Source organism: Eublepharis macularius, chromosome 7, assembly GCF_028583425.1.
Source record: "Eublepharis macularius isolate TG4126 chromosome 7, MPM_Emac_v1.0, whole genome shotgun sequence".
Lineage (NCBI taxonomy): Eukaryota > Metazoa > Chordata > Lepidosauria > Squamata > Eublepharidae > Eublepharis > Eublepharis macularius.
In genome coordinates this window covers 46543033-46570322 of record NC_072796.1, presented here as the reverse complement: position 1 = coordinate 46570322, position 27290 = coordinate 46543033, and the positions used below count along the sequence as shown (strand labels likewise).

Here is a 27290-nt window from a genome sequence, read left to right as displayed (position 1 = left end):
TGTTATTATACCCTGTTTTGAAACCAATCCTGGCCATTCAGGGCCAAAATTGGGCCCAAAATGGCAAAAAGGGGCTAAAAGGGGCCGAAAATGGTCAGGATCAGGCCACTGCTGAGTGGGAGAGTGATCCACCACCTGTCAGAGGCCTGATCCGGGCCATTTCAGCCCCAATTCAGGCTGAAACGGGCCCAAAATGGCCAAGGGTCAGGTGGGCGAGGCCACCTGACATGTGACTTCTTTGGGGAACTGCCGGAACTGCGTTCCTGCGCGTTCCCCCTCAAAATGAGCCCTGGATGCATTCCAGAGGCAAAGTGGCTTTGCACGTTATACAGCAATTCAAAATGCACGATGACTTATGCATCTTCCTTCCATGTTTTCAGGGTCTCCTGAATTCACACATCTGTAGGTTTCAATCTGTAGGCATATTTACACTGCAGTATGTCCAACTGAATTCAGTGGCATAACTTCTGAGCAACCCCACATACGTATGTATCAAGCTATTTAGATAACTATCAGCTTTATATGTTCTTAATGAATGTGGAGATCTGTGAAATAAAGCTCCCCCGTAGTATTCTATGGAGATGTTCTGAGATCCTTGAAATAAAGGTACCAAGCAAACCAAAAAGCCTCTCTTGAAAAGAATTATTGTAAACATTACATAATTGCTTAATTCAAAATTTTAAAGGAACTGGGTTCCATTTATTGTTTACCAAAAGGATGGTCAACTGAGAGTGAAATGAGCATTTCCAATGTTTCCCAATGAGCGAATTTAAGTTTTGAGCACACTGAATATATTATTGTCCGTAGCATGAAAGAAACCTATACTATGAATATCAAGGCGACGTTTGTTTCCCCCCATGTATTCCTAAATTACTCGTGGGTGTGTGTGTGTGTTTGTTTCAGAGCTTATACAATAAATAACAATTTGTAATATTTAATTAGTTCTGTAATATTTAATATCACTTGTGTACTCAGAACCTATGGGTGTTTAGACTGAAGACACATTGTTAGCAGACGATTCAAAACTGAAATGATTCTCTCCACCTACAAAAGCTGACCCTTCTGGGGTTGCGCCAGCACTTCCCAAAGCTCTTGAAGTGGCCCCAAAGTTCTTAAAGTGGAGACCAGCCTATGAAGAAACTAGGGTTACCAGGTTGGGAAATTCCTGGAGATTTGGGGGGAGGAGTCCAGGAAGGGTGGGGTTTAAGGAGGGGAGGGACTTCAGCAATATATAATACTATAGAATCCACCTCCCCAAAGCCATTTTCTCCAGGAGAACTGATCTCTGTGACCTGGGTATCGGTTGTAATTCCAGGAGACCTCCAGTCACCACCTGGAGGTTGGCAAACCTAAAAGAAACTCCATGCCACTTTCTCCCTCCCCAACATGAAACTCAGGCCAATTAACTCTGGACAGGTTTCTATCTAACCTCCCACCCCATGGTACTTAGACATCATTTACTGAGCAACAGGCTGTATGAGTGCCATTTTGTAGAGACAAACCCAACTGCCAGGCAGCTTCCTAAACTTCTCTCCCAGCTTTCACTTCCCTTCTGGCAAGAGAACAGGAACCCACTTTAGGGTCCTGAGCAGTACTTAGAGAAACACCAGTTTAAACTAAGCCGGCATTCGCCCAGGCTCGTTTTCAACGGGGTGGTTCTAGAGCAAAGCCTCTGCGAACGAAAAGTTGTCGGGAATGAGCAGTGGTGACTCCGCCGTTCGCTTTTTGATTGCAGCTCGCTACGACGCCGGAGGAGCGTTTAGTCTGGCGTGGGCTCGTCGCTTTGGAGGAAGCGGTTGAAGGCGAGCTGCAGAAGCTGGAATTCATTCCAAGGCTGAAAAATGAGTTTCTTGGAAAAGTCGACGTTAAGCCGCACCGTCGCCCTTTGAGAGGACCGACTGGGCGCCCGCGCGCCAAGGGGAAGCAGCCCCCTGCCCGCTTGACCCCTTTGAACATTCAACGCTTTCCGTTTCAAAAAATGCTTGGCGCTGAAGCACGGCCCTTTCCCCACGCCCAGTCTGGGAGCATCGGACGAGCCGCAGTGGCTGCTTGGCGGCGAAGAAAAAGTTTCAGGGGCCAGGGCTGAACTTTAAGCGGGATTCCAAACACAGGAATCTTTCGCTCGGAGCCTCTCAGCAATGACTCTCCCCGGGCTCCTGAGAGAAGAGAAAGTAAGAAAGCGCGCCTTCGAGCATGTGCAGAGTGTTAGACCCTCAATCGCGAAGAGGTGGCAGGCCGCGTCCGGGGAGAGCACCTTGACTTGCGGGCGTCTCGCTTCGCGAAAACAAACCTCCCCGTCTGGCTGCAGCCCGGGCGTGGCCTCCGGAGCTCGGCCAACTTTAGGCGCTCGCTTGCGGTTCGGACCAGCAGCGCCAGCCCCGCCTGCGCGCCACGCTCCGGCCGGCCCTCTTCGGGGGGAAAAGACGCTTGTTTTGTGCTGCGATCGAGGAAGAGAGAGGCGAGAGGCCCCGCAGCCAATCCGCGCCAGGCCGAGAGGCAGAGCCTGCTCTGGGGAGCTGCTGCATTGGCCCCGGGCGCACGTGTGGTGTGTGCTCGCCCGGCAGGGGGTGGCTGAGCCTGGACCGCGGAGGCTCGACCGGCCGGGATGCAGGATGGCAGAAGCGGCCGGCGTGCCCTACAGGACCACGGGCTCCACTCTCCTGCACCCGCTTAGCCGGCTGCTGGGCATCCCGCTGGATCAGGTGAGGTTAAGCGGTGCAGCGGCCAAGGGCAGCGACAGGCGCTTCTGGGCTTGCAGCTGGCCAGTGACCGGAGCCCAGGCGGCCGATCGCTTGGAGAAGGAAAATGAGTGTGTAGAATTGGGGAGGCGAGTCTTCATTGTATGGATGGTGGGCATGGAAGAGCGCGTGTCTCGGAGAAGGGGTGTTAAGAGCGCTCTCTTCTTCAGAGGCCTGGACTGTGTCGTTTTTCAAAAAGAAGCACCAAAGGAGCAGGTCTGTCCTAAGCGGGATTACTCGGAAATAAATCTCCCTGATGTCAATAGGGCTGACTTCCAGGTAAGTGTGTTTAGGATTGTGTGACCTGCTTAGGAGTGTGATGGTGAGGGGACTGTGGCTTTGATTGCTAGGGAGCCCAGGATCGATGGAGAGGAGGCAAGGAAGCCATGGGCCTGTGGAGCTGTTGCCAGGCATAAGCGAACAGCCCTGTGTTTAGTGATGAGTTACCAGCATCTTTTTTCAGGTCTACCCCAAGTCCAGAAGGGGAAATAGAGGGAAACGGGGCAACCTTACGTATGAGTACTGACACTTAAAAAAAACAACCAAAAAAGCACTGCTCTATCCCTCACATGTGAAGTTCTCAGTACTCCACCCGTGATACCAGCCTCATTTCCCAGGGCAGGGCATGCCTTACCCAGGCATGGCCAGATTGTTGTCAGCTTTGCTCATGAGGGGGTGGGGCTCCTTGGCTGGAATGTCTAGCAAAAGCCAAAACATTCCTAGTGTGAAGCTGATCCCGCAGTGCTCAGTGGGGCTCACTCCCAGGTAAGTATGCCTGGAGTCACAGCTGCAGCCATTCCTCTGACAGTTGCTTGGGAGTACCTGCATTGAACTTACTCGGTCTTACCAGGCTGTCATTCATAAATGGCTCTTTACTCTTAAACAGTGTGATGGCTCTCAATGAAGAACCAGTTCTGACTCTTCCTTTCAAGCAAGCCATGTGTGACTGAGGCACTTTGATTCACATTCAGGCAACGGGTCTGGACCAGATTGTTTTCAGAAATCAAATGGTGCCCAGTATTCCGCCCCTTCTGGAATATTGCCATAAATTAGATGGTTGTACTTATTTTTCTAAAGAGGATCCCCAAAAATACTTGTATTAAAAATGTAATTGTGCTTCTGTATAATATGGTGGAACTGGGATTTAATTTTGGTAATTTAGGTTTGAAACAATTCATAAATACTGTCACCAAACAATACTAACTTTGGACCTTGATCCTATGTATATTTACATAGCATTAAATCCTACTGAATCAATTAAGCCAGCTTCCAAGTAAACTGTACATAGAATTGTAGAGATGATTTCTGTTGACGCAGCGCCCAAGGTCCTTCCCTTGCCTTGTTTTGCTATAAATATTTATGCTGGTTTCAAGTTAAGACAGAAATGTGAAGCAATATAAATACAGTGAAACTCTGCACCCCCATTCTGTGATCTTATAATGTTGCTAATAGTTAATGTAAACACCATTGTGTACAATGCTAATTACTCACAGGTGAGTGTGTGTCGATTTCAGCCCAAATTGAATTGCCCCAGACTGAACGGCAACCTGTGACAGTGGCAGAGAGTTTCTGGTACTCCTAGAAACAGAGCCAGTGTCAAAGGTTAGCACGCTTGCACATTTATGAGATTTGTATCCAGGCAAATTGCTAAGCAGAGACAGGAGGCCAATCCACTCCCACCTAAAAGGCCCTGGTAATGTCGCACAGGTCTGTGGCACAATTTCCCATTTCTGCTGGGAGAGGTGCCTAGAGGCAATGGTGTATGGTTGTTACACAAGAGAATCACACCCCACTGCCTTTCTCTGGCTAATTTCCAACCACAAAATGTGATGTCAAACAGAGGCTGTTGGAAAGATATTTGGGCAGATGACAGAGTACATTTTTGTTCTCACTGTTGGCCCTGATGGGCTAAAAAGGAGCATGAGAGCGCCACACCCTGCTGACTCCTCAGATGCTCCTCCCACAGGAACTAGAAGATTGCCCTGTAACAGGGATTAAAAGACCATGAAAAAGTTGTCATCTGTAGGAGGAGGAGTCTGTATTGGTGAATGTATCTGGGGAAAGGGGAGGTGGCATACTTAGTGGGAAGTTCCTCCAGAGAGCATCTTGCCCAGGGTACCCAAAATCTGGAACCAGTTCTTTCTAGACAGAAACTGGAGCACCTGTGGGTTTGGCTGAGGCATAAGATCAGCATTTCTGTATGTTACTCTTGAGGTACACTACTGCTTGCATCTAGCTGAAAACCACACCAGGGTAAGGCAACTGAAAACTTCTCCAAGGCACTGAAAGATACAGACAGGCTTCCCCTAGTGCCAGTATTTCACCACCTCAGTCTAGATTTGTTTTGTGACATGCATGCCCATGAGACTCTATGACAATTAAGCGGAGAGGCTATTTAGAGTCTTTTAAAATGAAGTTTTGTATAGTGAGGGTGCCTTGCTGATGTTCTGTCTCCTTAAAACCAATGGCCATGTTCCCGAAGTGCCTTACAAGTAATATAGCTATTGCTGGGATGGGATGAGATCTTGCACTATTACTGTCAACATAAGTGAGACCACTGTTTTTTCAGATTTATTGGAAAGAACTTTGACTATATATCCCTGCACTAATCAACTGTTATCTATTGGGGAGGGGCTGTGGCTCAGTGGCAGAGCAGCTGCTTGGCATGCAGAAGGTCCCAGGTTCAATTCCTGGCATCTCCAGTTAAAGAATCTGGTAGGAGATGTTGTGAAAGCCCTCTGCCAGAGACGCTGGAGAGCCACTGCCAGTCTGTGATGGACCAAGGGTCTGATTCAGTGTGGCAGTTTCATGCGTGTTCAAGGTCACAGATTTGTGGGAGAGATTCAGTGCAAAAAGGTATTGCTTGTATTATAAGGCACCATTGTAAATATACTGGGATGTGTGTAAAATGATGGTTTATAATTAAAAGACGTCCTGAAGTTTGTGTGTGGAGGGGTGGAGTTTATGGTGCAGTGGGGAAATAGATAGTCCTCTTGGTATAATGGGTTATTTTCAAGGCTCATCTTCTCAGAGACTGCAAGGATATTATTACTTCCTTTTGAGCAGCCATGGCGTGCACCTGCTTCTGTTTTCTGCACTTCCTCAGCAACGAGGAAGTTTGTGATATTTGCTGTACCAACTGAAGAAACAGGTTACGTTGTTCAGATAGTGTTGCGAGATAAACTGAGCAGCAAAGGTCTATTGTAGTAGGTTTTGAAAGCAGAATAAACACAGGCACTCTGGTTCAAACCAAGGATGGATTGACTCACACGGTCCACTTTTGTTCATCTAGAATCTCTAGTTTGGTAAATTTTAATTTACCAAATAAGAAGCCATACTCTGGATCTCTTAAATAACAATTCTGTAGTGAGTGATCCTGGCTGGGTTCTCCTACTATTGCTATGCAGGATCAAATGCTGGCCAAGCCTTCTTTGAAGAAGCTGCGTAATCACTGTGTTAACAACAACAACATTCAATTAATATACTGCTTTTCAGGACAACTTAACGCCCATTCAGAGCGGTTTACAAAGTATGTTATTATTATCCCCACAACAATCACCCTGTGAGGTAGGTGGGGCTGAGAGAGCTCTGGAGAGCTGTGACTGACCCAAGGTCACCCAGCTGGCTATAAGTGGAGGAGTGGGGAATTAAACTCAGTTCTCCAGATAAGAGTCCCACCACTCTTAACCGCTACACCAAACTGGCTCTCAGTTTGGAGTCAGCAACTAGGAGTCAGCAACCTTTTTATAATGGAAGATCCAGATGATGTCAAAATTCAGAGCAAGAGATTATCAAAGAAAGTCCATTTCCTTAGCATTACTGATAATTGACCAGTTGGTTAATAACCCATAATATTTTTGCAGCTCAAATTCTGGTTGTGAGTCCTTTATTCGGAAGTGGCACACACAAGGCCCCACCTCACAACAAGTAATAAATATACAGAAGAGCACCTTGCCCAGTTGTTTTGGTGCACTGGTGTAAACCTGTACATGGGATATTACTGACAACTGTTCACCTCCACCTGTTCCCTTTCTGCAAAACATCTTTAAGAAGCATTTTAGTCCCCTAAAACTCTTTACCTGCCGTTCCACTTACATGCTGGCTATACTAGTATCCCATCTGCCCCTCCAACATACCGTAACTTAAAGCTTTCACTTTCTTCTTTAAAGAGCCACATTTGGCTCCGCAGCCATCTCTTGCAGACCCCTGTCTGAAGTGGTCTAAAACTGGGCAGGCTGCTAGTGGACCATGATCTCCTGCTCAAACCTGTGCTAGGAACACTTGTGCCTATTTGCTAGAAAGGAAATTCCATTAAATCCAGAGGGACTTACTTCTGAGTAAACATGTTTACACTTGGGGTGTTATAGATTGTCTCCTTTTACTTTAATGATAATACAGAAAATTTGCACTGAAGATTGCATGACTTTACAGGGCCAGCTTTATATTGATAAATGCAGGGCTCTATATTTTTTGTTTTCTGAAACTGCAATGCACAGATTCAGAAATTATTATTACTTACTTCAGTGGGTTTAGAAGGGAGTATCTCTGCTGATGTTGGCAACTGAAAATCTGCTTTATTTTTTTAATAAGTTGAAAAGATGTGCTTGAAAGTAGGTAGACAATGTTGAAATTTCAGGTTGAGGCAGGTGGGGGGCACTGGGCAGTCAGCCCTGTGCTCTGGGAAAAGGTTGGCAGTGCTATCCTCACCATGACTTGGCGGTGGCAGAAAGTGCTATCAAGTCATAGCTGACTTATGGCAACCCCTGCTGGAGTTTTCAAAGCAAGGGACTAACAGAGGTGGTTTGCCATTGCCTGACTCTGCATAGCAAACCTGGTCTCGTGTGGAGGTCTCCCATCCAATTACCATCCAAGGCTAACCTTGGATAGCTTCTGAGATCTGATTAGACTGGGCTTGCTTGGGCTATCCAGGTCAGGACCAGTAGTGGAGAAACCACAAAATTCCATCCCTTTGCAGAGGAAACTTCCCTCTCCCTCTCTCTGTCTTGCAGTACGTTTATTGTTGTAGGTGGTTTGATCAGGGTGAATGGAATTGACCTAAGGGGACTTGAGAAAGGGGATATGGTTAAAGAAAATTAATATTCCATAACAGCCACAGATATCCCCTCTTGGGGGTTAACTGTTAGAAGATGATTCCTTGATGGTTCCATCAGACAATAATAATAACATTTGATTTATATACCACCCTTCAAAACAACTTAATGCCATACTCAGAGCAGTTTCCAAAGTATGTTATTATTATCCTTATGACAATCACCCTGTGAGGTGGATGGGGCTGAGAGACCTGTGACTGACCCAAGGTAATCCATCTGGTTTGGCAGAGGAGTGGAATCAAACCCGGTTCTCCAAATTAGAGTCCTGCTGCTCTTAATCTCTACACCAAAGGTCAGGTAGCACTAACCCTTCCCAGCCGTGGATGGGTTCCGAAGACTCTAAGTGAAGGAGCAGCAACATTGAGTTTGGAACAGAGAAAGATACAAGCTTTGCTGTAAGCTAGCAGAAGCAATTTGAGAGTGTAGGATCTTGGAGCATATGTTACTGTCAAAGGATTTTTTAGACCTTTTAAAAAAAATCTTGTTGTGGGCATACATCCCAGCTAAAAGCACACAAATATTAAGGTAGCCTTGTTCTAGTGTTACAATTCTTCCTGAGATATCCTGCAGGTCAGCTAGGTCTCGAGTAGGTATGAAGGGTCACTGAGCAAAGTATAAACATTTTCTCTTTTCGGTTGTTATGATTAAAATTTAACCTTGAATGAGCTTCTTCCCAGAGGTATGTAACAGAAATATGGCTCCAGCTTTTCAGATCCTTGTATAATTCATATGTCACTCAAGCTTGTCAGGTGCTATGCACTCTGGGAAATGCATCATTTTGCATTATTCTGAATAGGTGTTTGTGTTAACCTTTTTGATCTTTTATTCTGTGAACAACTAGCACTAAGGGTATATAACATCCCCTGATGTAATTGGTCTTTATGCATATGATCCAGAAAGAGACAATAAAAAACTCATTTTTCTTTATAGATCACTGTTTTGGTGTCTTGATTCTGTGTGAGGTTATTGGCTGGGGTTTGAATTGGCATGTATAGCACTCTGAAATAAATCTTTCAGTTATGTGGTAGTGGGCCTTCTGCCCTTTACCTCCATATTTGGTGTACTTGTATAGCTGTAAGTAAAGCAATTACTGCAAAATGACATAAGGATTCGATGCTCAGTCCTCCATAGGGAACCAATGCAACTAATAAGTGCTGTCCCTAGAACTTGTCACTAGAATGAGCTCTTCACTATTTCCTCACACAAGGGATTTTATTCTTTTTATTCTTGGGGCTCCTGAAAGGAAAGAGCTTCATTGACCTGGCTTTCAAAATGAGGCAAAAGTTCAACCAGCCATGTCATTTTTGTTTTGCCTTTTTATGTTTGGAGAGTCTTGTGTTTCGTTTTTAAAGATGCTTGCTGCTATAGTATTTGAGAACCAGCGTTCTAAACGTGTTGCCAACCATGGTTGAAAAACTGGTTTTTACTTCTTTTTTCGTGCCAAACGTTTTTTTTATTACTACTAGTAGTTAGTCTGATAAGGCTTTATCTCATTTGACCTTGTAGCTCTGAATGATGTTGTTTCACTCACGTTACTGATGAGGACAAAGGAGTTGGCTTGTGAAAACAAGGTGCAGCGTGGAGCATATAGCAAAGTGAAGCCGTAGTTGCCTGTGCTTGTTTTGAGAAACCAGCTGCCCCGAACCGGGAATATGATAATGCTTTTCTTTCTAGGCTGCTAAGATGTTGCATATGATTCCTGGTTCATTCTGTTTACACAAAAAGAAAGATGCTGAAGGAGTGAAATGCATAGAAAGTATGAGTTAGTTTGGAAGTTTGAATACAGCATACTGTATTTAGGATTGTGGAAATGAAAAATCCAGTAGGGTAGCCATGTTAGTCCATTGTAGCAAAACAAAACAGAAGGTCAGGAGTAAAAAAAAACCATGAGTTTCTGAAAGATAACCAAAATAAATGGGATTTTTTTTTTTACTTACAGTGTTTCATATACAATTTTGGAAGAGTCCATAGGAAAAGAAACATTTTCAGTAGCCTGTGTTGATCCCTCTTAACCTTTTCCCAGCGTTCTTCCCCTGCTTGCTTCCTGGTTTCATCACCTCTGCTGCATGACTATTGTGCAGACCTTTTAACTTGCTTTTGAAGGACAAATGTTTTTTCCTTTGGAATATTCCAGAGTATGCCAAATGTTAGTTTTTTTTTTCAGATTTCCTTGAAGGAGTATATACCGTTCCAGGGCTGGGCACCTGCACCCTGGTGTCTAGTAAGAGTTGAAATAGGCCATGCACTGTATCAACATAACAGAATGCAAACATGTTAACTTGTAGGCTTCTTAACAATGTTTGCCTAAAGGTGTTGCCTTTTCACATGCTCATGAAAAAGGTGTTCATTTAGTGAATTATCTCAGTCGTTTACTGTGAAGCAAGTCAGTTCCAGACCACATCCATGAAGTCTGTGCTTCTCACCTATCTATTTGCAGGCTGATCTTCTTATTTTCAGGCACAAGGTTAAATAGGCATTTGCCTAGGGTTGCCAGGCCCTTTCACTCTCCCGGCGAGAGACTGGGACACTGGCTCTTACCTCCTCTCTTTCACTTTGTGGGTGCGTGCAGTGTGCACACTCCCGGCTGGCGTGATGGCATAGGTCAAAGGGCAGCCTGGGAGTGCTCCCATGCTCACCAAAGGGCTGAATCACCCCACCCCCCCCCCGCAGTGCCTGATTCAGCCCGAAACAGACCTGCTGCAGGGCGCAGGAGTGTGCCATGCCACCTGGGGGGGGGGGCGCTGCACTGCCGGGGGGGCATGCTCCCCTGCTGGCCAGGTAAGTGAGGGCGGAGGGGAGGTGGGAGCAGGGGATACTCGACCCTGGCGGGGGAATGGCAAGTCTACATTTGCCTGATGTGTTGACTTAACTTGGAAGTGATTATGGTGTTTTTCTCCCCATTCCATACTCCCTACCCCCTGGAGTACTTCTTGCTCTGTTTTATTGATTTTAGTGGGTTTTACAGGTACATTTGGTGTTTTATTTTGAATTTTTAAAAATTTGATAATTTTTAATCACAGGAACTTTGGAATACTGTGTGAGGTTCTGATGACTGTATCTCCAGGAGGACATTGTAGAGCTGGAGAAAGTACAGAAGAGGGACCCAAGATGATTAGGGCGTTGGACCACCTTTCCTGTGAAGAATGGCTGAAGAGTCCAGGACTTTTCAGTTTAGAAAAGAGATAACAATATTTGATTTATATACCGCTTTTCAGGACAACTTAATGCCCACTCAGAGCGGTTTACAAAGCATGCCATTATTATCCCCACAACAAAACACCCTGTTTAGATGGCTAAAGCAGGGGGCGGGGGGATGGCAGAGTTTTATAAAATTATACTTGGGGTAGGGAGGGTGCACAGAAAGAAATACTTCTTTACACGAGTGGTTAAGATGTGGAATTCACTGCCAGAGAATGTAGTGATGGCCACAGGCATAGACAGCTTTAAAAGGGGGTAAGACAGAGTCATGGAGGCTAGGCCTATCAGAAGCTACTAGCCATGGTGACTAAACGGGACTTCCACTTTCAGAGTCATTGAACCTCTGAATACCAGTACCAAGAGGCAACTTCAAGGGAAGGGTTCAGCCTTCCCTGTTTTTGGCCCACCATAGCAACTGGCTGGCCACTTTGTGATACAGGAAGCTGGACTAGATGGGCCACTGGTCTGATCCAGGAGGGTTCTCCTTATGTTCTTAACTTGTGGCAGCATATACTTTTTTAAAAATAGTACATTTCTACCAGGAAGGAATCCTGGTAGAAAGTTTTGATAGATGAATGCCAAAGCCAAGTAGTCCTGAGGATCAGATATTAACAGTGCAATCCTAAGAAGAGTTACTCCAGTCTAAACTCATTGATTTCAATGGACTTAGACTAGAGTAACTCTTCTTAGGATCGCACTGTAAGAGAAGGGTGGGCTTCCGTCTTACATGGTCTCCTCTTTTTGTTAATCAAATCCTTATGGTCTGTCAGCATATTTTAAAGTAAGAGGAGTAACTTCATCCATGTTAATGATTCGGTGAATGCACTTTTATTTAAGACTCTTAAGTAATACCTTTCTGGAATAGATCAAGGTCTGCCCAGTCTAGCAGTTTCAACCATCACACGATTGCCCACAAATGTGTACACTGTGGTCTCCTTTTTGCCTTCCCTGGGGAGTTTCATAATTACGACACAGCAAATGATGGCAGCTTGATGGCATGCAGGCTGTACTGAGCCCATGCCTTCACGTTACTCTCTAAAGGGTGGTTCTAATGCACTTAGCACTTTCTCATACATTCCCAGCACTGGAGAAAGGAGAAGAGCATCTGAGCTCCAGACCCCACCCCCTGAGCACAGTCATAGCCAGAAATATTGTCTAAACAGGGCTTTATTGTAGTAGTCTTCAATCCATGGTTTGGGAATTCTTAGGGAGGTCACAGAGCACTAATGAATTAGGTCATGAGGCCCACCGAGCTGCCATTTTTTGCAAAGGCCTGCCGCTGTTGAGCTTGTATAGGAAGCAAGGGGAGCACACCGAAGAGCCTCTCTTTGCAGACATGCAGAGAGGAGCAGCAGGACACCAAGGCAAGGATGTTCAGGATGAAGAGGTTTTTTCTTTTTTTTAGCACAGGCAGGTTCAGAGCTCCCCTCCCCACAAAAGCGCTCCTTTCCTTCATGTCTCTTCCTCCAGCTTTCCCCCACTCCCTTGCCATTCAGCTACCAGTTTTCCTCATGTGTTTGCTTTGCAGCATGGAGCTCCATGTGAAGTCTTAACTCTAGTTTTTCCTCTTCCTGTCATGTGACTCCCTGAAACGGCTTCCTCTCTCATGCTTGCAGCTTAGTGGGTTCCATGGCACTGCTTGGGAGGTAATGGTGGGTTTCAGGTCTTTAAAGACCGAAGACCCATGCTGTATCAACTTTAAGTTTGTGGGGTATCATAAATCAGATTTACCAAATTGTTGTTGAATCAAAGATTTGGCTATTCTTAATGGCAAAATCAGTTAATAAGCATGGAAACAATTTTTTTATGTCCCATCATTTTCAGAAAATAAATTATAGGGTTGTTGAATTTTCCACTTCTCCCCCTTTAACCTCTCATTTAAATTATTCTTTCAGACTCGGTAGTTTTGCTACGGATTGTTTCCTGTTTGCTTTGGTTGCTATGTATCAAATTCTTGACAACACTGGCATAACTGTTGTTGAAACAAACAAGGCTAGCATACAGAACTGAGGAGGAATTCTGTACTAGAAGGACAGAGGTTTTGCTCTCAACTTCCTTTGTTCCTGGAGAGGTAGATAGACTCCTCCCAAAGGCCGTATACTAACTTTTCCTTTGCTACTTGTGGAAATCTTTGTAACATCTTACATTTTCTGTCTTCAGATATGATGCATTGCAAATCATTTGATCAGTTCTGATAGTCTGCAGTTACATGTGTAACTATCATGTGTAAAATGACAAGTTGGTAGAATGCAGGCTCTATTAATGCTTGAGATGTTAATATACTACCATGCAACACTGCCAAGGATATTGCTATCTCTCTTGATTATGTGCTGTTGTCTTAGAATTGGCATAAATTATCCTTTGCACTTTGATGATCTTGCATTCTTGAGAGCTTCCCTCAGCATATGGAATGTTTATAAACATTGCAAGTCATCAAATCAAACACAATCAAGTGGACAAACAGGCTTCATCAACACTCTGAGCCACACCACCACAAAACCTCTTAGTCCATTTCAAAAGTGTGGAACTGTGTTAGAGGACTGATGGAAAGTGGTTTAAGTCTCCTCAGAGATACCTCAAGCTGAAGCTGGGGAAAGGAACCCTTGAGAGACAGAGGAGAAGCCCATGGCCCAACATTTTCTAAAGCACTTCCTCTTCATGAAATAGTGGCAGAACTTTGTTGCTCTTGACTGAATAATATAGGAACATCTGTGTTGTATGCAGTTCCATCAATATGAGTTGTTGAGAGGTAGAAAATTGTACCTGGATCAAAGCCATCCATTCATTCAACATGCCATTAGTAGGGGGAAACCATTAAGGGAACTGCTAATGTCGGTCTGTTTGGTTTAGCTAACTCACAGTACAATGTTTAATTCTCTGGATTTACTTTTGAATTTAAATATTTTCCCTTTTAATATTATTGTTGACTAAGGATTCTCTCTTTTTACGGTTTTGTTGACTAAGGACTTTGTAATCTATTCTGCAGCTTCACCACAAGGTCTGTTAGTGATTATTCCTCCGGCTGCTTCATAGTGGTAATCCACAAAGAACATCTGTTTCATTTTTAGAGCAAATCTCAAAAGGATTGTGCAGCCTTTAAAACAGGAGAGCAGCAGAACACCATTGCATCCAGAACACAGGCATGTTTATCATGTCAGAACCCATGCGTGAAACAGAGAGAGATGAGTACCGTAGTAATTTCAAATCAATACACACACACGTACATGTGTACTAAATAGCTCCCAAGTTTAAAGTATGTTGCTGTTGCTAAACAATTAATTCACATGTTGTGGTCTTGCTTACAGCACTCTATTATTTATATCTTTCTTAAATGATATGTTACATTGCGCCTGTGCTGCTTGGGAATTCAGTGGGCCTTGATCTTAGATCTTAGGTTCATATTGTAATCTGTGGTAACCTCAGGACTACTTAATGCACAACAAGTGATCTGCATGGGCAGGAAAGATATATTGCAAACACTTTCTCATGTGGGGTATATTTAGGTGTTTTATGCACCGAGACCAGTTGGTGTGCATTTTTGTTTTCTGGTGCCTTTACTCTCTCAAATTGTGCCGCTGTAGCATCCTCTTTCATTGATCTATTAGGAGTAAATCCAGTGAATTACTTTGGCCATTTCCACACGTCTTACCTTTTGCCGGCACATCGTGGAAGACAGCGTCTTCGCACGCAAAATCGCGCCAGGAAGACGCGGTTATCACGCGAAATCGCACCAGGAAGACGCTGTCTTTCGCGATGTGCCAGCAAAAGGTAAGACGTGTGGAAACAGTCTTTCTCTCATGTGTTTTGAATCCCTGCGCTGCCATGGAAACTCACTGGTGACCCTTAGGCCAGTCACTGTCTCTCAGGGTCAAACCACATGAGACAAAATGCACTCGAATTACAAAATACACTTGAATTACCCATGTATTTTGTCTCGTGCGGTGAGACCCTCAGCCTAGCCTGCCTCACAGGGTGATTGTTGTAAGGATAACATGGAGGAGGCTGTTTTGGATCCTCACTGGGGTCAAACCACATGAGACAAAATGCACTCGAATTACAAAATACACTTGAATTACCCATGTATTTTGTCTCGTACGGTGAGACCCTCAGCCTAGCCTGCCTCACAGGGTGATTGTTGTAAGGATAACATGGAGGAGGTTTTGGATCCCCACTGGGGAGAAAAGAAAGGTATAAATACTTTAAAGTGCCTTGTCATAAGCAGCATCCTTTTCCCTTCTCCTTGCATAAATGTCTCTGTACTTTATTGATTTTTATATTTTTATTGATTTTTATATTTTTACTTACATTATTTATAGTCTGCCTTTCTCACTGGGCGTCAAGGTGGATTACATCAAGTAAACCAATTCAATCAGCAGGATGAGACATCCAATGAACAGTTTAATAGCATATGTATTGCAGAAAAACGAAATCAACCAGAAATCTGAAAATAGAATTGAAGCAAAAACATAAGTATTAACATGACATGTTAAGGGATGCAAATATTGCATAGTAGGGTCCTTACTTGCTACAACAGGCAGCATGATCTATGCACAGTAGTATAGACCACAGCCCTAAATCTTTACCCTTCTGTACAGTTCAGCCCTATTACCTGTGTCGAAACAGCCTCTTGAATAATTCAGTTTTACAGAAAGTCAGGAGAGTGGGAGCCTTCTGACTTTTTCAGGTAGGCCTTTCCATAAAGTTTATGCAAGTTCCCAATTAAATTAACAATCTTTTGGGAAGATGTGATTCACTTCTGATGTTTTCCTGTCATTTCAGACATTCCCCCATTGTTAACGGATAGTTCTGTTCCTATTTCAGTGGAATTAGTTTTCACTCAATACTGATGTGTCTGCCTTGGTGTGCTTTTTGTCCTGAGTGTGCCAAAGCTCCCTCTCTGTTTGGGATATAGAGAACTGATTATGTTGAGGTTGTCTTGTTCGTGTAGGTCTTCTCTCTAGTTGCCTATCCACGTTGAACAAACACGCATCAGTCTTGTGTGAAACTGCCCAGTCTTGACTGCCATGTAAATATACCTGTTGCCCACTGTCACATGCACATTTTACATTTTATATTTACAACATCTTAGGCATATGCCTTTGAATAGTGTATGAAGAAACTCTTTTGCAAGTTTAAATTGGCTGAACTATCTCATCGGTAGCTTTGTGTACCGTTTAAATGTTTATCAGGGGCACCTCAAAACTTCTTTGGATGATTGTGTGGGTGAAAATCTCCATGCTATCTCCAGGATCGTATAGCTGAATTCTTGCTTGCCAGTAATGGACACTGTTTGCAGATAGAGTGGTCGGATTTCAATCATTTTTTCATTTTCCCTCAGGTGAACTTTGGTGCTTGTCAGCTTGTTGGACTTTTGGCAGCGTTTTGGTTTCGCCTGTACTTAAGTCCTAATCATGCCAGCTCTGGTGTCCGCCATGCATTTGCCATCATTTTTGGAATATATTTTGCTGTTTTCTGCTTTGGTTGGTGAGTATTTGTATTCTGAATAATTATATACCTCATAAAAACTGATTAGGTATTTCATGTTCAGTTTTGAATGTTCTTTGCATTCCATCTCAAAATACCTTGTATCCTACATGCATGCTCTGGCTGCTTCCACATGGTGAGGAGTCTCCGTAGTGCTTTAATCACTGCCGCAGATGCAGAGGTCTTGGTGCCAGAGATTCCATGTGGGAAGTTTTCTACACAGCTTCTTCCATCTTTCCCCCAACTTTTCCCTTCCACACATGTTCTGCAGCAACTCCACATTGGCCCTCAGGGACATGGTTGTCATGACTGGTGTAGAGACTCGCTGCCTGTTTGGGAGTCATTCTTTTCATTCACGTATGTTCTATAGCACTATAATAGTTCTGTTAAAATTTGAAATGGAAATAAAAATGCAATAGATCATTATAGAGCTATAGTAATTACTAGGTGTTTTTAAACCCTCAAAAGCACTCTAGTGGTATGGCAGAAAAAAATGCTGGAATTTATTTATTTAGGTCATTTATAGTCCGCCTTTCTCACTGAGGATCAAGGCGGATTACACAGTGTGACACTAGCTCAGTCAATATCAAGGACATTTCCATAAATAATGCTGTAGGGTAAATAAAAACAAATGTACAAAGACATAGCATTAGCAGGAATCCAATAGAGGATTGACGAAATGCTGAAACAAAATATAAGCAATGCTAGGACTGACATTAGGTAGCATGAAACACAGGTAGCTCATAGGAGCACATATTAAATCACACATAGGAGCACATATTTAAAGTAAATGGGTAGTACATAAGGCAACATAATGGTTGAAGTGTATGGTTCTAACTCATTAGCAAAGCATCTGAGACCCCCTTCTTCCAATACAGCCCTCCTATCTGAATAAAAAGCCTTTTTGAATAATTCAGTTTTGCATTGTTTGCGAAAAGCCAGGAGAGTAGGGGCTCTCCTGACCTCCTCAGGCAGGCCGTTCCACAGGGTAGGGGCCACCACAGAGAAAGCCTGTGTACAGTGCTCATGAGGGGCTGACAGCATGAAATAGCACTGATGTGGGTGAGACCTTTCCAGGGCAGGAAACTGCACACCATTCCTTCCCAATGCTAATGCATTTTGACTGTCTTCTTCACAAATGATTGAAGTAAAGCAAGTCTTGAGAAAGCATATTGAGACCAAGGAAAACCTGGAAACAAAATGATTTTAGCACTACATTGTCTGGTACCTCTATTAAGAAAAAAAAGCACTCCTGTTTGGAAGCTAAGGTAGAAGCAGCATTTAGAGCTGAAATCTTTAGAACTTTTTTGAAGGCAGTATTTGATCAATAAAGAGTTGAATTAGAGAAATTCTGTTCTACAATTTCATATCTGTTTTAGAAGCAAACTGATTGATTTTATTGTTTTTTCAAGTTCCATCGCTGTTACTAAAGGACTAGTGTTAAAGGGCTTCGTGTTTCTGCCCCTCTCTTCCTTAACAAATTGAGTTACTTTACAAAATCTTCTATCACCCTCATTATCCTGCGGTGATATTTGAATATGATTATTGTTTTGCTCCTTTCTTTCAAGGTACTCCATCCATATTTTTACGTTAGTGATGTTGAGCTATGGTATCATGAATATGGCCAGTATTCCCAACATTCATAGGTAAGGTTATGTGGCTGCAGAAATGTCTCCATCAAATATTCTTGTCTTTTTTCTTGCCTCTTCCGATTGCTGCTTTTTCTCTCTAGTCCCTGAGCATCTGTGACTAACTGTTGTGCACCAGCGTGCTTTGAAGAGGACTTGACAATTTGGATGCACGTTTTGAATAGGAAGTCACAGGAAAAATATAGGCAGTTGCATGAGTTAGCTGGACAACCTGGCATATCGAGAAATAAGCCTCTGTGTCCTAAACCCCTTCATATGCCAGAGAATCCAGCTGCTTTTTTCTTTTCTTCCTTTGTCAGACTTTATCATATGGGGTTGGGAGCCAAGGTTGTTGTTTTTGATTACTTTTTTGGTTAATTATTTTATTCCATTTAATTAAATATGTATGATTCTAGGTACTCTTTTATAGTAGCTATGGGATACCTCACTGTGTGCCACGCTAGTCGGATATACATATTCCATTATGGTATTCTCACTACAGACTTTTCTGGGTAAGTAGTGCTAACACTTTTATTTGTGTGTGTGTGTGTGTGTGTGTGTGTGTGTGTGTGCGCTCAGTGGTAAACAGAAATGCCAGGTGTGTGTTTTATTGGCATTTGTGACAGGCAGGTCACAGAAACATATCCTAGCAACACAAGAGCCAGAGAGCAGTGCCCTCAATCTGCCAATAAAAGGAGCTCTGAACATGGAAAGGGATAGGAGAAGGTTTAGTCAGTTAAGCTTTAAGTGCTGAGAGTCAGAAGGTGGAAGTTGTGAATGCAAGAGAAGTGTTAGTTTAACAGGAGCATGAATGAAAGATCTGTGGAGAGAACAGATTTGTTTAGTTCACCGATCCAGGGAACTGAGCATACGAAGGTGTTACAGGTTTTTCTAGGTCTAGTGTGTAATCTAGTTACAGTAGACTGCTGAATTTATGCATACTAAATCTGCCTGGGACTCAGATTTTCCTTGGTCATGTATGGTATAAAACCTCACATCTCCTGTTTTAATGTTATTTTTTTAACCTCCGTTTTGAGTTTCTTTCTGAATAAATTTTGTTCTAGTTTACTTTTAAAAGCCAACTATCTTGTTCTTGTCAGACTGGCAAGTTGCCTCATTATTCGTCACTTTCAGTGCAGGCTTAGGTGAATTTATATCCAGATTCTATCCTCTCAAACCTTTATTAAATTCCTGCTGGAAACCCTGGTGCAGTGGAGTAGGTGAGAAATTGTGTGAGAGGGGGAAAATCCTATGGGGTGGTCTCTAACTCCCATGAATTCCATCACAAAATTGTTTTTAAACTTTCAAAACTAACAGTGGCTGCATGCAGGCATCTTGAACCCATGGCTCCAGTTGGATGTACCTCCTGAGTTCCGTATCTTCTCTGTGTGTGCTGTTGTTGCAAACAGAAAAGAGCTGGTGTGAGTCTTGGGGTACAAACTCCTATCCCATACATGATACAAAGTCCTTGTCTTGTTTGCCACTAAACACGAGGATTTTGTAATGTGTAGATGGAGCCTTAAGGAAGAGTTTTGTGAAAGAAATGGAGTCTTGGGAGAAATAAAAAGATGAGATGGCCAACTGAGGCAGGAGGGATGTAAAGAGATATTGGAGGGAGCTTTGTAAAAAAAATTGTAGTGCTTATGATAAGGAGAGGCTATGTACAGGGAAGAAAACTGGCATGTTAGGAAGTGAGGCCAACAAACAAAACGTCTAAAGAAAGTGAAACAAAGAGCAATGGATTGTGAAAGCAAGAGCCATTGGAAATAAAGTTTAGTGATGTTAAGGGGAAAAGGAAATTCAAGCCCCAAACTGCCCCCTACTTAATCTGATCTTTCTCACTATTGCTGAATCTTTCCCTCCATACCTCCTCCTGTACTACTTGCTTTTTTCTGCCCCCCCCCATCTCTTCCCAAATGTTTATAGGAGTTGCTAGACAACACCAAAATGCAGCTGGGATCTTGCAAGACACCACCCTCCTTTTTCTTGAAGTTTGTGTATGTTTAAAAAAAAACTTCATCTCTTCCCTTTTCATATTTTTCCTACAACCCCAGATGTTCCTTCAGAGTTGTAGACAAATCCCTACCCTATCTCTGCGTGGCTCCCTTTTTCAGGTTTTTTGATCCTGTTTAAGAGTAGATATCTGCTGGCTTGCCACTTTTGGAAGTTTTTCAGATTTCATACTGATGAAAAAGTTCTGTAGTATCAACAAATGCAAGCAGGCTTAATAAAGCAGGGCTGTAATATTTTGTCTTAATAGGAATTCTCCTATTTTTGTCACAGGAATTGTGTGACTTTCCAAAGTGGCTTTCCAAAAAGCATTACAACTACACAAATAAGATAATAAAATAGCAAGCCAGCAATGAAACACAGTATAAACACTGAAGGATCATCAGGTTTAGATAAAAAGCTTCAGTGAATAAGCCCGATTTCACCTGGTGGTTTCTGTGAAGTGACACCATGGAAATGGCCTTTTCCTGGCAACCATACATCTAATCTCTGATGGGGTGGAACACAGAGAAAGGCCTCGACAGATTATCTTGATGGGCAGGCAGGAATAAGTGGTTCTTTATACTCTGGTGGCAGGCTGTTGCTGGCTTCATATATTAATACCAGTGCTATGAATTATGTTCAGAAACAAACTGCAAGCCAATTAAGTTCTTTCAAGACTAGGGGAAATATGTTTTCAATTGCCAGCCTATTAATACACTGCTGCCTTATTCTGAGACAGCAGAAGTTTTTCAAAATTGTCATAATAAGAACGCACATCCACATTAGAGATGGGCATGAACAAAAAACAACCGAACCATGTGATTCGTGGTTTGTAGCATTCCACGAACCATGAACTTCCAACCTTTTCCCAGTTCGGGAATTGGTTCGTGGTTTGTGGCATTTCAACCGCCCCGCACTGGCTGCTGAAGCTGGTGCAGGGCGTTTGAAACAGACAGCCCCTTTCTTCTGCCGCCCGGGCAGCAGGAGAACGGGGCTATCACTTTCACAGACCCGACACCGGTTTCAGCCCATCAGCTGAATCCAGCACGGGGTCTGTGAAACTGACAGCCCCTTTCTCCTGCTGCCCGGGCTGTCATTTCACAGACCCTGCGCTGGAACTGGTGCAGAGTCTGTAAAACTGACAGCCTCTTTCTTCTGCTGCCCAGGCTGTCAGTGTCACAGACCCCGCGCTGGTTCCAGCGTGGGGTCTGTGACACTGGCATCCCCATTCTCCTGCTGCCTGGGCTGTCAGTTTTACAGACCCCACACCAGTTCCAGCAGTGGGAGGACCCTAATTTGGGGCTGCTACCCTTCTGAAACCTAACAGTGACGTCTGCAGACATGGACCTCCCTTCGCCCTAATATGGGATAAAAAATGCAGCTAGGAGTGAGGATCTAGCTTGATTCGCTTGGCCTGCCTGTCTTCTCCTGTCCCAGCCCTCAGCAAGCTTGGGGGAGAGTCCAGCTAACAAACAGGAGAGTGGAGGGAAACAAGTGGCTGATGGAAGGTGAGCTGGACTGGGGGGGGGGAGGCAACCAGAATAAGGCGGTGGGAAGCAAGCCAGGGGGTTCATGGAGGGGGACACAAATTCAGGCACATGAAAAGACACAAATTCATGCTCACAAAAAGAAAGCTGCCTCCGTGGGAAACCAGAGCCAGCAGTGAGGAGGAGCAAATAGGAATGTCCATCTTTCACAAGCCCCCCTCTTGTAATAGCTAAGTGTACAGTATAGTTTTAGTTATTTAAAGATTAAAAATATTAAAATACTAACTTTTATCTGCCTTTGTATTTAAAAAACAGCAAGTTGTACTAGTGCTTTATTTAATTCCATATTTTGTTCTTTTGTGCCAAGAGGATTATGTTGGTAACAATGGTAAGTTGTTCTTTGTGTATTTTCAATGTTTATAATTTCTGTTCTGTTTGATTTCAAAAAACAACAATCTGTTGGGTCTCAGGGACAGTAATTGATGTTGGAACAAATCTAGCAAAACAGAGGCTCCCCAATAGGGGTGTGCACACACACACCCAAAAATACAGTAAATCTGATTATTTTGTTTTTAGTGAATCTGAGAAAAGATTCAGAATTCCTCAAATTCTGCATTGATTCTCTAATTTGATTTGGGTAGTTTTGAAAAATTCAGCCATTGTTTTCTATGGGAAAATCACTCTGGGAGATATCCAGTGGGCTGGAGGGGGACATTTTTCAACCAAACCTCAGCAAATTTGGAAGGATCCTACTCCTGACTGTCCTCCAGAGATCTCCCAAGTTTTGTAAAGATTGTACTCCCAGGTACAGTTGTACCCCTGGGTACAATTTTATGGGCCCCCCAAAGAAGCTGCCCCCATCCATTCTCCATTATTCCCTATGGGGAAAATTTGGAGAGCTATCTGAGGAGCTGGGGGGTGGCATTTTTCCTGCAATCTGCAGCAGATTTTCTGGGAACCTACTCTTGACTGTCCTCTAATGAGTCCTGAACAGAAACAAACTGAAGGAAGGGGATGCCTTGTGCTTGTGGCTAGGTACTGTTTGGTTCTGTTCTGTGGTGTTTGGTTCTTTTCTGTGGTGTTTCCCCACTGCTGAACCCAGTGTCTGGCTGCTGTGAATGACACTGGTTCTGTTGTGCTAAGTTGCAACAGTGTCCCTTGCTTCATTTTTTTTTTTTTTAGAGGAATGGGTGTGATTCTCTGGTCCCCTTCCTTCACTTTGGTCCCAGGAGGATTCCACTCCTGTGCTTCAGGTTGGTTCTGTTGGGCTTTCTCTGGGATGAGCTCAGCTTGCATTTGGGAGTGTGCCTTGTCCATGGCAGCTTTGCCCTAGTGTTTTTCTGCATTGGGGGTCAGCTTTGACTTTTTTCCCCATAGGAAACAATCAAGTGGCTGGGGGCATCTTGTTCAGGGCTTCATAGAATTGGCATCCAGGTCCAATATTCCTGATACTTGGGGGGTCTTTAGAGGACAGTCAGGAGTAGGTTCCCACCAAATATGGAGATAGTCCCAGAGTAATTTTCCCATAGAAATCAATGGCCAAATGTTGCCTTTTTTTTTTTTTTGAAAATTCGGTAAAAAACCAGGATACCTGATTTTTTAAAATTTGGAATACTTGAATTTTACTGAGTCAGCCAAAATTTGATATTTTAATCCAAAATTCGAACTGAACTACACACCCCTACTCCCTAATCTATCTTTAGTGTCCTGATTCTTTGCTCTGTCTACTTTTTTGTTGAAAAAAATAGGCAAAAATGATCTGGGACTAGTAATAAGGGTTTTTGAGGAAGGTTATACCACCTTGTTCCAAATTGGGGTAGGTGGGGAAAACACAGCTCACCAAATTAGCTGTTATCGCAGAACAGCTAGTTCTCAATAGTACTTCATTGTTACAATTTTTGATAAATTTTTGCGGTATTAGGAAGCCTTTTCAAAATATTTAATGAATTTATATTGCTTCCACCCACACCAAAATCCTCTAATGCAGATAATTGTTACTTCAGTTTAGAGATGAAAAACTGAAGTTAAAAGTCAGTAAACACAGTGAACACAATTGTGTTGTACTTCTTATTTTGTGCTAGAATCCAGCAGTAGAAGTATAAAGATCTGCTACCATTTTATTTCTGAACATTATCATTTGGCAGCACTATCTGTTTTATGAGTGTGTGTTCTGTGGCAATACTAGCTGACTTGAAATGAGTTTGCCACAAAATTTACCTTGATCTTCAGGCTCTGAATTTGAGCACAAATGTATCTTAATTACCAGAGAATATCCAGACTCTGGCAGACTTCCAAGAGAAGGGATTGAAACAGCCATTATGAATGCCTTGCTATGAGCCCCTGAGATTGCTATTACATTTTATTATTAAAAGTGCATTCTCTGATCCACAGAGAGGCATAGGAGGGATTTTGTGGGGATTTCTCCCCTCTCCAATCCCACTGCAACTTGAACTGCTCCCCAAAATGCTGTACCTGGGGGGCAGGGGAACCACAGGAATAGCAGGAGGGGAGAGTCGGAAGTCTGTAGTCACAGGGGACTTGGTGAAAATCATCCCACCCCCTCCATTTGCAGAAATCTTTCCCAAGATCTAATCCATAGGGGAGGAGCCTGTCCAAGCCGCATATTCATTTATGTGTGAAAGATTATTCAAAATTATTTTACTTAGCTCTATCCTTCCTCTCCAGCCATTCAGTGTGGCTTAAAAATACGACATTTAAATGTTAAAGTAATTACAAGAGGTAATTAAAGTATTTACTTGACATGCAGAGAAACCCCTTCCCCATGCTATGTTTTTACCCTGGTTCTTCCTCATTTGCTCTTGCTCTCTTCGTTCCTTGTTGCCCTCTTTGCTGCTTCTGCATCCTGTCTGTTCCTCCCCATGTGCTCTCTCCCATCCCTCAGCATTCTTTTTGTCATCCCTCTTATCCCCCCAGGTTCTTTTTCTCTTGTACCCTCTGTTCATTCCCTCTCATAGCCCACATATCTCCTCAGCTCTGTTCCCCATTACCTCTTTTTGAAAGAAAAACCCACACCATTTCGACACCATTTTGGGATGATGATTCATCAACCCTAAATGTCTCACTAATATATTTCCCTCTGCAATACATAATATTTTACTTTTTTACCCATCCTCTTCTTTTAGTTTTCAGATTTTTTGCAAATCTTGCAGGGGCTACTTGGAATTAAATGGTGATACATATGTGGTGTTGTAGTTACAGTGTTAGGCTTGGGCCAAGGAGAGCCAGGTTGAAGCCCCAGTTGGACATGAACCACCTTAGGTAATTGTAGGTTAGACTGATAATGACTTAACCAACTCAAAGATTTGTTGTGTCTTGCTCTGAGCATCTGGAAATAAGTTTGAGATATGAAAATATGGAATCAATCTGAATATATTGAGAACAGTTTTATGGCATGTAAGATGTGATCCCTTTCCCCAATACTGTATTTTAGGCCACTGATGATTGTAACGCAGAAGATCACTACACTCGCCTTCCAGGTGCATGATGGTAAGGAAGGTGAAATTTCCGTCTGCCATCTCATTGTCTTCTGTAAACATCACCAAATAAATGCTGGCATCTTTTGATAAAGTAACCGTTTGCACTTCCTCAGCCAACATCTGAAGCTCATGGAGATCTCATTAACACTTTTTTGCTATGCTCTGTTAAAGAGTGTTCAGACATAGTAACATGTTTTCATGATTTGTAGTTCTGTCCTCTCATGTATGTTGGAAGTCCACAATCTTCTTGAGCTTATGGGTACTTCTAGAATTTTGAGAGTGGGAAATGGGCATCACCACAAAATGACTGGGGGACAGGACCAATCACAAAAAGGCCTTCATGGCAAACATACCGAGGCCAATTACCAAATCTTGGAAGGTTGCAAACCAAACATTCTCCTATCATAGGGGCAGCTGTTTCTGAATTGGTACTCCATGCAGACACAACAGCAATGCCTTCTAGGTTATTCTGAAAAACCAGCTACAGTGATGTGAAGGGAAGCCAGGATTGGCTTTTTGTCTGGGGATAGAGGTGCTTTGGGGAGGAAGCAAATAAGGATCAAGAAAACCATCAGCGGGCATCATGGTTCTCATGGGCAGCACGTTGGGTGTCATTGGTGTATGTTATTACAAGTGTCATGTTTAGCTGTTTTGCCTAATAGACGAGCTAGATAGGACAGGGCAGCCACATGTATTTATTCACCTGTCTGCCTCATAAATATATACAGTGGATCTTAGACCTATTTTTTACACAAAAACAAGCACTTAAGTGAGGGGGAGCTTATTTCCCCTCTTCTCTGCCTTTACCTTGCTGTACTCTCTTGCTTCAAGTACTAGAACAAAGTGATGTATGTTGAGAAAGAAAGTCAGAGCTTTAACCCCCCCCCCCAACACATACAACCTGTGCTTTTTTATGTGTAAAAAAAGTCTCCCCTGCTTACATGTAAAAAAATCCATGTGATAGTCCTTATCATGTCTAGTTTGACCCTACATAACTTAAACTCTTGTTATCCAATTCATCTTTATGGAAGAATAAACAAAACATCATAGTCCACATTTTCACAGCACTTTTGTCAAGATCTTTTTCTTACCACAGCAACTGTTCCCCTCTCTCTTATCACTAAGCAATGCAATGGTTAGCAAAAATAGTAAACAAATTAATCAAGTACAAATACAAGAGATTAACAACTTCTAAAGAATCTAATTCCTATCAATAACCAATCAACCTGTTTTATACAAAATAAAGAAATAACACCAGAATCAAGTATCTAAATAAGCGCTCTCTCAGTAAGCATGTATCAGAAACCAATACAATTTTTCAACGTCACGCAGTCCAAATAATCCAGCCAAACAATGAGAGCTGGGTCACGGCCAAACGTTCCCTCTGCAGAAGACCGAGGTTGAGTAGTCTGCAGTTCAGACGTGGGTCTCTACTTAGCTGGAGGTAGCTGGCGAGTTACCAAGCCTGACACACAGCTAGCAATAGCTGTGTGAAAGAGAAAGCCACCCAGGCTTTCTCAGGGGCTACAGCATAATAATAGAAATATTTCTGTGCACAAGCGGAATTCTGGTCTGGTCTTGTTTCTGGCAGCAATGTCCATAATTACAAGCAACTGCAAAGCCTGTTCCTTACCACTGGGTCCTCTCTTTTTGAGTCTGCCCTCTGTATTCCACCCAAAGTAACTCCAGGGTCTGGGGGAGCCCAGGAACAAAATGAGATGTGATTTATAGGAGAAAATTTGCCCAAGTGGAAACACACTTGCAAAAGTCATATTTTGGTTTATTTTAAGTGTTGTCTGTTGTGTGTTTCTTTTTTTTAATGGGGAAAAATGAACTGTAGAAATTATAAGACCTTGAAATTTTTTAGTTGGAGCACTACCTTTAATCAAACTCATTCAAAGGGGGAGGGGATAGAAATGCATTTGGGGTGGGGGATAGAAATATAGTTAAAATAAGATGCCATTCACAGAGCAAATTAGAATGGCTATTCCCAAGTAACTAACAGTGAAATCCTAAGCAGAGTTACTCCAGTCTAGCTCCCCCTCACGCAAGTGCCCATTGTAAATATTGGTCCCAGTTTTGAAGTTAGCCCTAGAATGGATTTTGCATAGAGAGTGACAGACTTTCAGTTGTCCAACTATGAGTTGAAAGGGTG

The 27290-nt window shown here is 43.0% G+C and overlaps 1 protein-coding gene across 1 annotated transcript in view; it reads left to right on the top strand.

Moving 5' to 3' along the window:
• The first annotated feature begins 2495 nt into the window (after positions 1 to 2495).
• The window catches only part of MBOAT1 (membrane bound O-acyltransferase domain containing 1), a 39048-nt gene continuing 14253 nt past the window's right edge, over positions 2496 to 27290 (top strand). The window contains exons 1-5 of the mRNA XM_054984986.1: positions 2496 to 2702; positions 16386 to 16531; positions 18100 to 18177; positions 18576 to 18671; positions 25090 to 25145. Coding sequence (XP_054840961.1) covers positions 2613 to 2702; positions 16386 to 16531; positions 18100 to 18177; positions 18576 to 18671; positions 25090 to 25145 — 466 coding nt within the window. The 5' untranslated portion in view covers positions 2496 to 2612. The remainder of the gene's footprint in view (positions 2703 to 16385; positions 16532 to 18099; positions 18178 to 18575; positions 18672 to 25089; positions 25146 to 27290) is intronic.